The 14,344-nt window shown below is 41.7% G+C and overlaps 3 protein-coding genes across 3 annotated transcripts; 2 read left to right on the top strand and 1 right to left on the bottom strand.

Annotated features, from left to right (window-relative positions):
• The first annotated feature begins 192 nt into the window (after nt 1-192).
• cfap276 (cilia and flagella associated protein 276) lies at nt 193-3,757 on the top strand. Its single transcript, XM_035739383.2, has 5 exons — nt 193-372; nt 557-673; nt 902-1,017; nt 1,169-1,284; nt 1,642-3,757. Exons 1-5 carry the CDS (start codon nt 295-297, stop codon nt 1,710-1,712), a joined length of 498 nt encoding a protein of 165 aa, XP_035595276.1. The 5' UTR covers nt 193-294; the 3' UTR covers nt 1,713-3,757.
• On the bottom strand, nt 3,394-5,039 carry LOC118360162 (protein kish-B-like). The gene is made up of 3 exons (XM_035739382.2): nt 4,891-5,039; nt 4,448-4,579; nt 3,394-4,193 (listed from the first exon to the last, which is right to left on the bottom strand). Exons 1-3 carry the CDS (start codon nt 4,898-4,900, stop codon nt 4,111-4,113), a joined length of 225 nt encoding a protein of 74 aa, XP_035595275.1. The 5' UTR covers nt 4,901-5,039; the 3' UTR covers nt 3,394-4,110.
• On the top strand, nt 4,984-13,155 carry zgc:195245 (uncharacterized protein LOC565483 homolog). The gene is made up of 5 exons (XM_035739381.2): nt 4,984-5,115; nt 9,026-9,065; nt 9,282-9,453; nt 12,202-12,346; nt 12,665-13,155. The coding sequence occupies exons 1-5, from the start codon at nt 4,984-4,986 to the stop codon at nt 12,767-12,769; spliced, it is 594 nt and encodes a 197-aa protein (XP_035595274.1). The 3' UTR covers nt 12,770-13,155.
• The last annotated feature ends 1,189 nt before the right edge of the window (nt 13,156-14,344 follow it).

The raw sequence follows: 14,344 nt of genomic DNA, 5'->3' as shown, positions 1-14,344 counted from the left end.
TTGATGCTTCACATCGCTTTGAGATGGCTTTGTGTAAATGAATAGCGCTTGCTATATACCTTCAATAAATTACATTAGTCAAAATTGGCAAACCTAAACCTTTCGTAAACTCACATTTCTGCAAAGGATAAGGAATAATATAATAAATTATATATGTGGATGTGAGATGTCACAATGAATCGCCTAGCAACCATGGTGAGTTAGTCAACATTCTAGTGTGACAAACAAGGGGATACAATTCGGCAAGAGCATGTGTTTATCATCCTCAACATTGTAACATTTCGAGCTTTTATAATGCCACGAACGAGAGATCCCTTTCCTTTTCCTAAAACTGAGAACGACTACTCATTGACTGGGGCAAGGCAATGTCAGGTAGGCCTAAATTGCAGCTCTAGCACTCATGATATTTAGCTATTTTTTTGCCTAAATATATATATATATATATATATATATATATATATATATATATATATATATATATGTTTTTACTTTTAAGTAGGCCTACGTGATTTCCGCTATTTGATCAGCCTATGCATTCTTCCTTCCAAATTAACAGAAAGAGCCATTTGATAAACCAACTCACATAGCTCAAAATGACGAACCGTGGAGTCGTCTAAATGACAGGACTACTCTAGCCAGCATTAGGAGGAATGTCCGGTATCATGACCGGCAGGTAGGCTAATATTATTTATCTATAATAGGCCTATGCCTATTATTAGCTTGTCACAAAGGACAACATGAAAATAAGTTGTACTAGCCAAATTCAGCTAGCTAGTACAATATAAACGTATTTGACTTGACTGATTCATGCACACATTTTACAGAAACTGAAGAAATTCAGAATTTACATGTACAAACAGAACAATCACCTATCACATTACTGCACTCTCTCCCAACCAAGGCACCTAAAGACAGCCTAGACTTCCATTTGAAATCAACCTATGACCACCACCAAGAGTTCCTCAGTAGTAAGAACCAGACCTTATACCAGAGGGAGACTTTTACTGACGACCATGGGTGAGTGTGATGGAACGGGGGGGATGCTCAACTGTGGTGCTGCTGTAGTCGAGAGCTCTGGTCAAAAAGTATTGTACTATATAGGGAATAGGGTGCCGAACAGAAGCTGCGGGAAGAGATTAACTCAACTAATGTAAAACTAACTCTGCAGGAGGACTCTGAAGAACCGTGCAAAACATGAAGCGCCCTTGTGTGAAACCAAGACAGAAGTTAAAGTATGGATGAACTCACAGAAGTCTTCCATCTACAGCATTGAGGGAACAATCGGTAAGATTTCAATACAACCCTAATGACTTGTTCAATAAATAATTGATTAGCGAATACTTAGCGAATACACGCAGGCAAGAAGAGGATGAGTAGGACTGAAATCCAATCTATAATCAGGTAGTCTGTGAAAGGAACATCTATCGTCATCTCAGCTACTTCTTGTGACTGGTTATTTTAAGAGCTTTTTGACCATTGCCATAACTACTGGGACTCCTAAAAGATTGTTGTCCTAGTTCTGAGCTAATTGTAAAAGCCCTGGGCCTGGCCAGGTATGAGTGAAATCAGTTCTCTACTAGCCTAGGCAGGGCATTTTCCCTAACAATGTATGATAAGATGTATTTTTTTTTGTCTCCACAGAATCTCATCACAACGCCTCTACTAACAGGGGATACTCTAGGAAGCACGACGGAGGATTCTACTCCACCTAATAATACTGTCACACAACTCACTCAGTGGGCGATGGACATCACTGAACTTCCAGTGAACTACCCCCCTACACAAGATCATTACTATATTTAAGTATTCAAGTCGCTGAAACATCTTAAAATATAAGCATTCCTTAACTTTGACAGCATAGTTGAGTGGTGGTTGCATTTTCAGCACAGAAGCCAACAGTTGTGTGAAAGTATGAACCTTATAACATCAAAATGTTTGTTTGGTTGCACATTGATCAAATGTTTGTTGCCACCCAGGCTTTAAAAAAAAATTGAGATGAAGCAGTAGAGCCACTGAATTTCTGTTATAAAACTAACCTGGCACACGTGTTTCCCTTCTCTCCATAAACGCTCAATACTTTTGTCCTTAACTCCATTATCTGGCTAAAATAATTGTGCACTTTTGATCTAGCTTGCCTGGACAAGGGTTGGCTTGCGAGCTAGCCAGAAAACGTTGGCTAAGAAGCTACAACAGTGTTAATTATCGTCTCAGGCAGTAATTTATAGCAGATCAGAATCGCTGTTATACTCATTGGCCAGTGTGGAGAATGAGGTAAAACTACAAAACTCCTCGGCACTAGTATATCTGATCGAGTCATCACTTCTGACCACAATTTATGACATGCTCATTGCCTCAGGAGCTCGCATGTCGGGTTCTATCATTTCAGAATCGGGGCAAGGTCAAACCCCAACCGGATCAAATCAGACCACTGTGTAGAACTATAAACCTAAAACAATCACACACTCATTCAGTCGCACAGGCACACAACACGTACAAACATAACACCATTCAAATAAAACTGACAGTACTACCGCGTTGTTGAATTTATAGAGCGCAGAGAATCATGGGAACTCGGAGGAAAGAAAGGTTGGAGTAAAATAATAGCGTGCCCTCGTGTGGCCATCAATGGTAATGTGGGCATGCCTTGTAATGAGTAGGCCTACATTAGCTTGTTTATAATAAACCACACAACATACAGAGTACTAGTCAACATTTTGACTAGTACTCATTCAAGGGTTTTTCTTTATGGAATCATGTTGTAACCAAAAAAGTGTTAAACGAATCAAAATATATTTTAGATTATTCAAAGTAGCCACCCTTTGCCTTGATGACAGCTTTGCACTCTTGACATTCTCTCAGCCAGCTTCATGAGGTAGTCACCTGGAATTAATTTCAATTAACAGGTGTATCTTCTTAAAAGTTAATTTGTGGAATTTCTTTCCTTCTTAATGCGTTTGAGCCAATCAGTTGTGTTGTGACAGGGTAGGGGTGGTATACAGATGATAGCCCTTTTTCGTAAAATACCAAGTCCATATTATGGTTCAAATATGCAAAGAGAAATGACCGTCCATCATTACCTTAAGACATGAAGTTCAGTCAATCCGGAAAATGTCAAGAACTTTTCAAGTACAGTAGCCTTCATTTAAAAAAAAAATCTGTATTTGAACTATTTTCTACATTGAAGAATAATAGTATTGACATCAAAACTATGAAATAACACTTTTTTGGTTACTTCATGATTCCATGTGTTATTTCATAGCTTTGATGTCATCACTATTCTTCTACAATGTAGACAATTGTAAAAAATAAAGAACTCAAATAAAGGCTTTGTCCTGTCCAAACTTTTGACTGGTAATGTACATATATATATAAATACCTTATAAATTGTTAAAATGCATTTATTTACTGTGATATATTTGAAACACTTTGTTTCCATGTTCACCCTCATCCACATCTTAGAAAAATATACACTTTGCATCACTGTAATAAGGGACAAAGTACTGGCAAATGTTAAGATGTGGTTCAGATCATTAGTGTCATGTTTCATGTCAAATGAATGGCTATATTATACATTGGTCCTGTGTAGGTACATTAGTCCAAAGTCCTGAACCCCAACAACACTAGTCACACAATGGTGAAGCCTCACTCTTCACTCAAGTAACTGCCAGTAAATTCAACAAGACAAGGCACTTGGAATATATTTACACCAGTACCATTTGTCTTGCAAAAACCCCCCACATAAAATCTCAAAACTCTATTAACAAAAAGAGATAAATCAACCACCCCATTTTGACCATTGACTGCACACAGGGGGACACTCGTGTTGTTGATCTCTGTGTCAGTCCGTGTCTTTTTCATCACCGTTCCAAATAAAATAAACATCTCACTTCAGAAAGTGAAGGGTGTGTGGCGTGTTGACAGACAGAAGACCACATTTCAAAAGCGTGTAGCCCCGTCCTCTTTTCTCGCCACATTGTTCATTGGTTCCAAGCTCAGCGGCAGTGTCCATGTAGCCTCGTCCCAGATTTGTTTGTGCGGTCTTGCCAAATCCATTGTTGTCATTGTCAAACAAATCTGGGACCAGACTCGACAGTCCAGACTCCTATTTGGTCATTTTAGAAAGAGAACATAGAACGCCATGGTCACACAGGATAGAGCCACTGTCAGGTGAAGTCTGGTCCCAATCACAGATGCTGTTGAGCCAATAACAAAGACAATCAAGGTGATATCAAGTTGTAAAAAACATCACATTTCACACTCATTAGAAAAGCCAGTGGAGGTGTCTGTGCAAAATGCACAAGTGATATACATTAACTTTTAATGAAATCATGCTTAATTTTCTCTTTCAGAAAGCATACGTTTAGGGGTGTCTGATTTAACGCTGTTGACTAATTATCAATCTCTGGCATGTTATTTTGGGAGGCACCATCTTATTCCTATTAAATACCTTTGAAGAACACCCCCCAGACCCCTCTCTTCTCTGCCAGCAGCCAGCCCTTCACTCGAGGCACTTTCTTCAGGTAAGCACACGTGCAGATGAACAGCAAGCCGAACACCAGTAAACCATCGAATGAATACACTGTTCAGAGAAATATAGTAGATGTGGCATTATAGCAAATTGATGTATACATTTCACATATTTGTTTTGTACAGTTTTTGAAATGAGCTAAAGTTACCGAATTGTGCATTTCAAGCAAGTTTGAATATCATTTAGGGCTTTTGACATTAATGGCTTGTGCTGTGAGCCACGTCTCCACATTAGCTAACTTTAGCTAGTTGTCTTGCTAACAACACCTGAACTTCCTGGTGGCTAAAGTTAGTTTGCTAACTAAAGTTAGTAAGCAACTGTACTTCCATTTGTTTCATGATGCCGAAATAAGCGTCGCATACCGTTTGCCATTTTCACAGGTTGTGGTTACTGCCAAAGCTTTTAAAATCAGTAACGTATCTGTATGCTTCTTGTCGTTTGTTTAGTAGTTATACATGAGCGACTTCTGTAAACAGGCTGATCAGTGGAGCTCGAAATACGTCGATTTGAGTGCTACTGGAAAGGAAGGACTAATGGATCGACGAGCAAGCAGCATCACAGGAACAGAAGGAATGCTGGAAGCAAAGGTAGGCAGCTACGACATTTGTATTTGTTTTGTTTACATGTATCTGAGTAGTAGGAAGATCTGATGGCTTTTGAGACATACTAGTACATGAAAGCCAGTTGCAAAACCATTCTATTCCATATCTGGTACAATAATGGTGCATCTCTAAGTGGAATCTTTTCCTTTTCTACTTCCATCTGCATTCTGCACTGATTTGAAGAGCTAAACTGGACCTATGTGATGTTTCCAGATCTGTGAGGAAAGGAGACAATAAGAGGAAGCCACTTTAGACTATTAAAATGCACCCCATGTGTGGGAAAATCCACCTCTCTCTATTTACATTTAGGAATGGTTTTCCTAACAGATTGGTCCTGGACTAAAAAGCGCTTTCAATGGAGAATCTCAATTTGTGATGTTTTTTTTAGTCCAAGATTAGGCTTGATCTGTGTCTGGGAAATCGAATGTCTAATCCTATATATAATCTAAAGTAGCAAGCAAGCATACTCTATCACTCTTTTACTCCCCCGGCCTGTTGGTTCGTGTAACATTCCAGTATTAGACTTATTGAAAACACCCTACAGTAATAGCAACCATATATTAATTAATTTACTTGAAAGCATAAAGGCCTTAGACCATGTTGTCAGATTTACTAGACAGCATTAAAGGGCTCAGCTGTCAAGGAGTAGATTCCCAAAGATGCTGAGAGGACTGCCATGTTATCTTGGTTTAAAAGCAGCAGAGCAACTCTGCTTGTTTATTCTGCATTACATTACATTTGTAATTTGGAGTGGTTAAAAGCAGCATTGATGTCCACGGCAATTAGCTAATCTGACGTCCCACTCCCTGGGGGTTGTGGTGAGGCTTAGCTTGCGTCACAAATGGTGCCCTATTCCTTATGTAGTGCACTACTTTTGACAAGAGCCCTGGTCAAAAGGAATGCACTATATAGAGAATAAGGGTGTCATTTGGGATGCACCATAATCTTGAATAGCGTAACGGGATTACAGGGGTTTCCTACTACCACTGTGTGTTGACAACTGGTAGGTTAAGACATTGAACTGTAACCTACAGACAGTCTTCTACTCAGCGACCACACTACTATGTTGGATTCGGAAGCCAGAAAGAAGCAGACACCCGTCTGTCTCGAGGTGTGTGGCATTTGACAATGGACTATTGAATAAGAGAGAGGGGGATCTTGTAGCTTGATAGAAATGGGGGACTGTGGCGATCGTGCCATGGAAGGGTCATACAGCACAAAGAAAGTGAGTCTATTCATTATCGTCTTCCTGAATTATCGTCTTCCTGTCTGAACTGGAGGCTCAACGGTCATGTCTGGTTGTCTGTTGGCAACCTGTCACAGGTGGTGGTGACCACAGAAATATAATTATGTTCTAGTTCTATGGTTAACAGCTGATTCTGTTCAACACAGAAAAGTATCTGATCTGTGATGATGATGATTGATAATGTCCTTTACAGATTGGATTCCATGTTCATTATGCATTAGTCCAATGGATGGACAGCATTGCTTTCTGGATTTGAAATGTTTTATGGGGTTATATTCAAGGCAGAGCAAAACTTTACAGTGTCTATATTTAGTCAGTAATAGACCATTACAGACAGTGTGTGGAAGGACAATTGGCCTAGCGTCATCCGGCATAGGGGAGGGTTTGGCCAGGGTAGGCCATCATTGTAAATAAGAGTTTGTTCTTAACTGCCTTGTCTAGTTAAATAAAGGTTAAATTAAACAATACAATAAAAAATAATGTTACCACTAATGGCCACAAGGTGGCCAAGTGGGCTGTCAAAAATGGGTCATCTGAATCTAGCAAGGGACAAACTTCTTATTGAACTGGTTTGACCATAAACTGATGATATAGTGATACAAATTCAATCTAAGAGGTTGTCCCCTCAAGAAATGAATACATAGTTGTTGTGATTTAGCACAATGATATGAAATGGAATGATGTGTGTCAGAGTTTGATGTAGCGGTCTAATCTCCCGACTCCAGAACACATATGCCCCCTCGGCAACGGTGCCTGAATGGTTTGGGAGAAAACAGACCAGTAGACCAGATTGGACTGGTCTGGATGGCGACTGGCATTCACGCAATCCTTAACTTTGGATCTGTCCCAGTCTCCGTCCCTGGCTTTGTCCTCTTAATCCTCCATTTCCAGATCAACACCCTGCTGGGACCTGGCTCCAAGCGGGAGGGAGGGGGAGCGAGAGAGAGGATAGTTCTTGGCACCATACCGTCTTTAATATAGAGTGACATGTCTTATATGGCACATTTCCATGCAGGATTTACACCAGTGTTTCACCCAAAAGGCTCAGACTTTTCTAGTTCCATCTACGTGGACCTGCAACCGTGTCGCACTGGGCCATAGCTCCGTCAGACATGCTCTCACTTGGGGCAAAAGCCAGGCCACTGATTCTTTTTCAGCTGGAATTTACATAACAATGGCTAACTGTGAACTTTAAGAACTTTAACACCTTACAAAGCAACTGTTTTGATGATGCAGAGGTTGACTCTTCTCTTCACAGGTCCTCACTGTCAGCCCTAGCTATGGAAACACAATTTCCGTAGTATAACATAAGGGTGTATACACTATTGTAACACCGACGTTAAAGTTGAAAAGCAGCAATAGACAGACATGCAGGCACAACTTGGCACAGCATAGGGCATGCTGGGTAGTTGATGGGCTGCAGGACCAATAGCAGTCACTTCCCACAGCCTCCTTGTCTCCAACATATGTGTGCAGAGCCATCAGTCCAGCACGCAAGACAATCTAGACCTGCAGTGTTGACATTACTGTGGCCTGGAACAAGATGGGTTTTGACTTTGTCTGTCTTAGTGAAAGGCCAGTCACAACAACTGCAGTCTGCCATCTGCCCTCTGGTTAATATGATACTATCCATGAGGCATACTTCCAAACAAGAGTTGATTTCAACTACTGGGTGTGGCTGGCAGAGGCATGTGCTCTGCTGTGTGCGTACTAGAAGGGACAGTCTGTTATGATGAGTTGATTCTCTCTCACCAGCTGTGGTAGCCATTTCTGTACTTCCAATCGTAACACTTTACGATACATTCACCTTCATAAAGACTTAAACAAGTTTTATAATAAGGCTATTACATGGTTTAAAAAGGTGCAAAAGTTGTTCAGTTCTAATAGCTTGGTGTTTTCTTTTCATCGGCCTCCAGGGTATAATGAGAAGGACGACTCATCCATCGTTATGTACCACGATCTCTCATATTTGTTTATTTTTGCCATAAAATAGTTAACATGGCATTGTTATCACGATGACATTAAAGCTCCTGTGGTGATGATGAGCTTGAGAATGGGCCAGGGAAACCTTGGCAACCTTGAGGGTGGAGCCAAACATTTGATAAGACCTGACGATCTGAAAGGGTGATTAGACGCGTTACATGATTCAGTCGTCAGCCATCGGCTCCCTCTGTGCGATAGCGCTTTGAGTAAATACAGACGACATGCGTTAAGAGCCAAGGATGGCACTTCCTCTTGTAGCACCTATGTAATTACACAACCTAGATCCCACAGGGCAAATCAACAAGCAGCTTGATTAACCAAGGGACGACTTGATTACATAGCATATTGTTTGATTAAAAGGTGTTCTATGATGGATATTGTTTTGCACTATAGGAAAATAACACACACACACACCTACTGTTTCATAGCAGATTCTGGAGATGGTGATCAAATAGCATGTGGAGCAAACGTTGAAAGAGATTCCACTATGTGGCTCATTGACAGTGTCTTCATCAGTTCTCTGTTTTACACCCGTATCCTTGGTACCATGTGGTGTGGCTGTTGTTCCCTACTGCATCATATCACAGGACCACATGCAGTGCAATGTTTGTTATACTCTGCTTGAGTTAATGAATGATTTCCTCTCTTTTCTCCCTCACCTTTCAGGTGCTTCCTCAGCGGCCAGGATTTCGACACCACCGAAAAGGTATATCTGTAGTAAAACCTAGTACTGATTCAATTCATGAATTATATGATCTAGATTTGATGGTACAAGTTGACTTGTGCTAACCTGAGTGCCTGTCCATTTTTGCTCTCTTGTCAATTCCTTATGGAATTTTCTGACAGCAACAGAGCTGGCAAGAATCAGGCTAGACTTGTGCCAAATCATATGAAAAATAATGAACACTTTCCTCTCCTGGAGAGAACTATGTGTGCCGAGAGCCCCTGTCCCGGCAATCTACAGAGTTTAGTGAGGTCCCGGAGGGGACTCAGACCCAGTCCCAGCAGCCGCCCAGGGTGAAACTGAATGGCTCCACTGTGGAGACACCCAGCCACCACGACCTGCACCGCGAACTACTGCTCAGCACCAAACGGTTGGTTAATAATATATGCCATTTAACAGACAATTTTATTCAAAGCGACAGTAATGCGTGCATACATTTTACGATTGGGTGGTCACGGGAATCAAACCGGCTACCCTGGCATTACAAGCACCATGCTCTACCGAGTTACAAAGGACCAACTTGAAACAAAGACTCGCATATACTTACAATATACACAGAAATAGACTAAAGGTTATATTATACAGTGCATTTGGAAAATATTCATACCCCTTCCCTTTATTCACATTTTGTTGCATTACAGTATTGTTCTAAAATAGATTAAATTGTCCCCCCCCTCATCAATCTACACAATACCCTATATCAACAAAGCAGAAACAGATTTTTAGACATTTTTATTTACATAAGTATTCAGACCCTTCACTCAGACTCGAAATTGAACTCGGGTGCATCCTGTTTCAATTGATCATCCTTGAGATGTTTCTACAACTTGATTGGCGTTCAACTGTGGTAAATTCAATTGATTGAACATTATTTGCAAAAGCAGACACCTGTCTATATAAGGTCTCACAGTTGACAGTGCATGTCAGAGCAAAAACCAAACCATGAGGTTGAAGGAATTGTCCAAGACAGGATTGTGTCGAGGCAAAAATCTGGGTAAGGAAAATGTTGGCAGAATTGAAGGTCCCCAAGAACACAGCAGCCTCTATCGTTCTTAAATTGAAGAAGTTTGGAACCACCAAGACTCTTTTTAGAGCTGGCCGCCCGGCCAAACTCAGCAGTCGCGGGAGAAGGGCCTTGGTCAGGGAGGTGAGCAAGAATCTGATAGTCACTCTGACAGAGCTCCAGAGTTCCTCAGTGGAGATGGTTGTCCTTCTGGAAGGTTCTCCCATCTCTGCAGCACTCCACCAATCAGGCCTTTATGGTAGAGTGGCCAGATGAAAGCCACTCCTCAGTAAAAGGCAGTCCGCTTGGAGTTAGCCAAAAGGCACCGAAATCGATCAAACATCTCTGGAGAGACCTAAAAATAGCTGTGCAGCGACACTGCTTTGTAATTGTGGGGGTAAAAAAAAAAATGTTAAATCAATTTTAGAATAAGGCTGTAATGTAAGAGAATGTGGAAAAAGTCAAGGGGTCTGAATACTTTCTGAATGCACTGTACATCTCAATAGTTTTAAGAAAGATCACATCTGCCAATGCATAAACAAAATTAATGGTGCAGATACACTACATGGCCAAATTAGTGGATTCTGCTATTTCAGCCACAGCCGTTGCTGACAGTTGTGTAAAATTGAGCACACAGCCATGACAAACATTGGCAGTAGAATGGCCTGTACTGAAGAGCACAGGGACTTTCAACGTGGCACTGTCATATTGCCACCTTTCCAAAAAGTCAGTCAAATATCTTTCCTGCTAGAGCTGCCCCAGTCAACTGTAAGTGCTGTTATTGTGAAGTGGAAACGTCTAGGAGCAACAATGACTCCGCTGCGAAGTGGTAGGCCACACAAGCTCACAGAACGGGACAGCCAAGTGCTGAATCGCGTAGCACGTAAAAATCGTCCTCGATTGCAACACTCACTACCGAGTTCCAAACTTCCTCTAGAAGCAATGTCAGCACAATACCTGTTTGTCGGGAGCTTCATGAAATTGGTTTCCATGGCCGAGCAGCCACACACAAGCCTAAGATCACAATGCCCAGCATCGGCTCTGGAGCAGTAGATACGCGTTCTATGGAGTGACGAATCACGCTTCAACATCTGGTAGTCCGACGGAGGAATCTGGGTTTGATGGATGCAAGAAGAATGCTACTTGCCCCAATGCATAGTGCCAACTGTAAAGTTTGGTGGAGGAGGAATAATGTTCTCCGGCTGTTTTTAATGGTTTCAGGCTAGGCCCCTTAGTTCAAGTGAAGGGAAATCTAAACGCTTCAGCATACAATGAGAATTCTGTGCTTCCAACTTTGTGGCAAGTTTGGGGAAGGCCCTGTCCTGTTTTAGCATGAAAATGCCCTCGTGCACAAAGGAAGTTCCATCTAGAAATGGTTTGTCGAGATCGGTGTGGAAGAACTTGACAGGCCTGCAAAGAGCCCTGACTTCAACCCCATCAAACACCTTTGGGATGAATTAGAATGCCGACTGAAAGCCAGGCCTAATCGTCCAACATCAGTGCCTGACCTCACAAATGCTCTTGTGACTGAATGGAAGCAAGTCCCCGCAGCAATGTTCCAACATCTAGTGGAAAGCCTTCCCAGAAGAGTGGAGTCTGTTAGAGCAGCAAAGGGGGACCAACTCCATTTGAATGCCCCTCATTTTAGAATGAGATGTTCGAAGAGCAGTTGTCCACATACTTTTGTCCATGTAGTGTAATTGTGTGTGTGGGATAAAACCATATTGGTAACTAAATGATGGTGCTTTTATTCCCAGTTGTAGTGTGTGTATTCATTTTAATGTATATTTATGGCTCTGTCTGCCTCATGGCATGGCTCATGCATACTTGTAATGACATTACAGTGACATTACAGTTCACATGTTATACACTGAGGCCTGAGGATGGTGTATGTCATACCCTTGTCACGCAACCATCCCAACTCGATCCGTACTCTTCTGACTTTGATATTTTCTTTTCACATTGTAGACAGAAATGCAGGCACCGCTTGGCACAGCACAGAGCAAGCTGTGCCTGCATGGTCTCGCAACTATGTCGGATGCAAACCAGGCCGGCACAGTACACCTCTGCTTGGCTCAGTAGTGTGAATATGTTGTCTGTTGTGCCTCCTTTTAGAGGCCTGTTACCGGGAGAGAAGCCTGAGCTGAAGCGAGTCCTGGAACAGAGGAGGCTGGAGCAGCATAGAGAGCAGGAACTGGCTCTACGGCCTCCTTTAGAACTGGAGACTGAACTACGCAAGAGACAGCAGATACTGCTGGAGGTAGTACACAGACACACACACAGAAACACACACACTATGTAGTTAACAGTAAGAGGATAAACAAATGGGGTATTTACAAAAATAGGCTATGACCATGTGTGAGAAGAAAAAAGTTACTGGATCCAGTGTGACTCAGTTGGTAGAGCATGGCGCTTGCAACGCCAGGATTGTGGGTTCGATTCTCATGGGGCACCAGTATGAAAAAGTTGTTATAAAATGGATGCACTCACTACTGTAAGTCGCTCTGGATAAGATCATCTGCTCAATTAATAAAATGTCAAATGAAGTGTCTGAAATGAGTCTACTTTTGTGTTTCAGTATGAGCAGGAGGAGATCAGGCGTCGAGAGGAGCAGGAGAAAGGTGTCCCTGAGTTTGTTCGCGTGAAGGACAACCTGAGGCGCACACAGGTGTCTGGGCAATGAAGGCCACATGATGCTCTGTCCCTTCCCATCACCCCCCGCAGCCTCCCACCACAAAGGCTCTGGCTGGGGCCCGTTTCTACACCCAAGAGTCCAAAGACTGCACTTCTACGCCTCCCTCACCACAATGGTTCTGCCATTACAATGCAACCACCCTCCTGTTTCACCCTCCACCAACCTCCACTGTGCCCCATAACCTACAGCTATATGATGAGGGTCAACTTCACTGCAGCAAGTTACTGAAAAGACTACTACTAGGACTGATATGCATCTCTTGCTGGACTGTTTATACTTTGTGAAAAAAGCTAATAAAGAATCAAATAAGAAAACGTGTGAAATATAAAGCAATGTAGGAACTGGTCAATAGGTTTCATGTAGAGAATGTGAGTGAAAGGTTTCATGTAGAGAATGTGAGTGAAAGCGCATAGGTCTACTGTAAATTATGTGTATGTTCAGGACAAATATTTTGTTCTTTATGAATAGAGTCATTATTTTTCTAAGTATATTGTATTATTTTACTAGGAACACTTTGTTTTGAAATCTGCATTCAAGTCAATCACTTGGTTTACAGCAGCATAGTGTCAACGTCTAAGTGTGTTCATTTTTGGGTTTGTTTATTTCTTTCAAAGTCCATAAATTAAGTATAGGTTACTCCACTATTGGACACATGACAGTGACTGGAACTCTCGATTTTGTCGTTAAAGCATTGTCACTCATAGCTAAACCACCAATGACAGATGGTATTAGTCCTATTCGTTTGAAATAATTGTTTGCCTGTTCTTGTTGCTCCTTTTCTTTTTAAGCAATGTGTTTATCAAGAAGACAATAAAGATTTCCAGGATTGCAATGATTCCTTTTTCAATAACCCTTGTTCTAGAATCTACAGGGAAAACAACTTTGAGAATCGATACTTGGGTAGCTCTCCCGGGTTCAACAGTTCCCTCTCACTGCGGTCTTTCACATGGCAATAGGACTTAATTAGCTGATCTTTTCATTCCATCACGGGATGAGCAAAAAAACTGGCCATCTGGAGGGGTGGGGGAGGGGTAGCTATAACGACGTGCTCTTCCTCTCCCCTCCCGGCAGTAAAGGGATGTCCGCGGGTCTGGGGGTGGGGTAAACATGGGTTGCTTATTTAATTTAAATGTATTCTACAATCCATAATTCTCCTTGGGTGACTAAGTAAATGCTTATATTACTCATTTATAACTGTAGGGCTGGCTAATAGCCTATCTGAGAAAACAACTAGTCTAAATTCAGCATTGTAAAATTTTGGATGCATGTCACGCATTCAAGTCAGTGGGCTGTAAAGTCTAATGCTATTTATTATTCAAGCGACAGGCTCCATCACACTCCTACCAGCCAGCTGTCCACCGGCACTCGCCTCTGCCTCTCCCCCAAACTTTTCTTTCCTCCAGCTATCATTCTCTACTATAAATGTCCCCCCTCCGAGTGTCGTGTGCTGTGTCAATGGGGCAAAGCGTGTCTGAAGAAAAAAATGCTCTCGATTGAAAATGTTCCTTGTAGATAGGGGGAATTAACCAACATAAAGTTACATTTATTTAAAAAAATTTAATC

Source organism: Oncorhynchus keta, chromosome 27 (assembly GCF_023373465.1).
Source record: "Oncorhynchus keta strain PuntledgeMale-10-30-2019 chromosome 27, Oket_V2, whole genome shotgun sequence".
NCBI classification, from domain to species: Eukaryota; Metazoa; Chordata; class Actinopteri; order Salmoniformes; family Salmonidae; genus Oncorhynchus; species Oncorhynchus keta.
The sequence above is the reverse complement of the archived record's forward strand: the minus strand, read 5'-3'. Positions and strand labels throughout refer to the sequence as shown.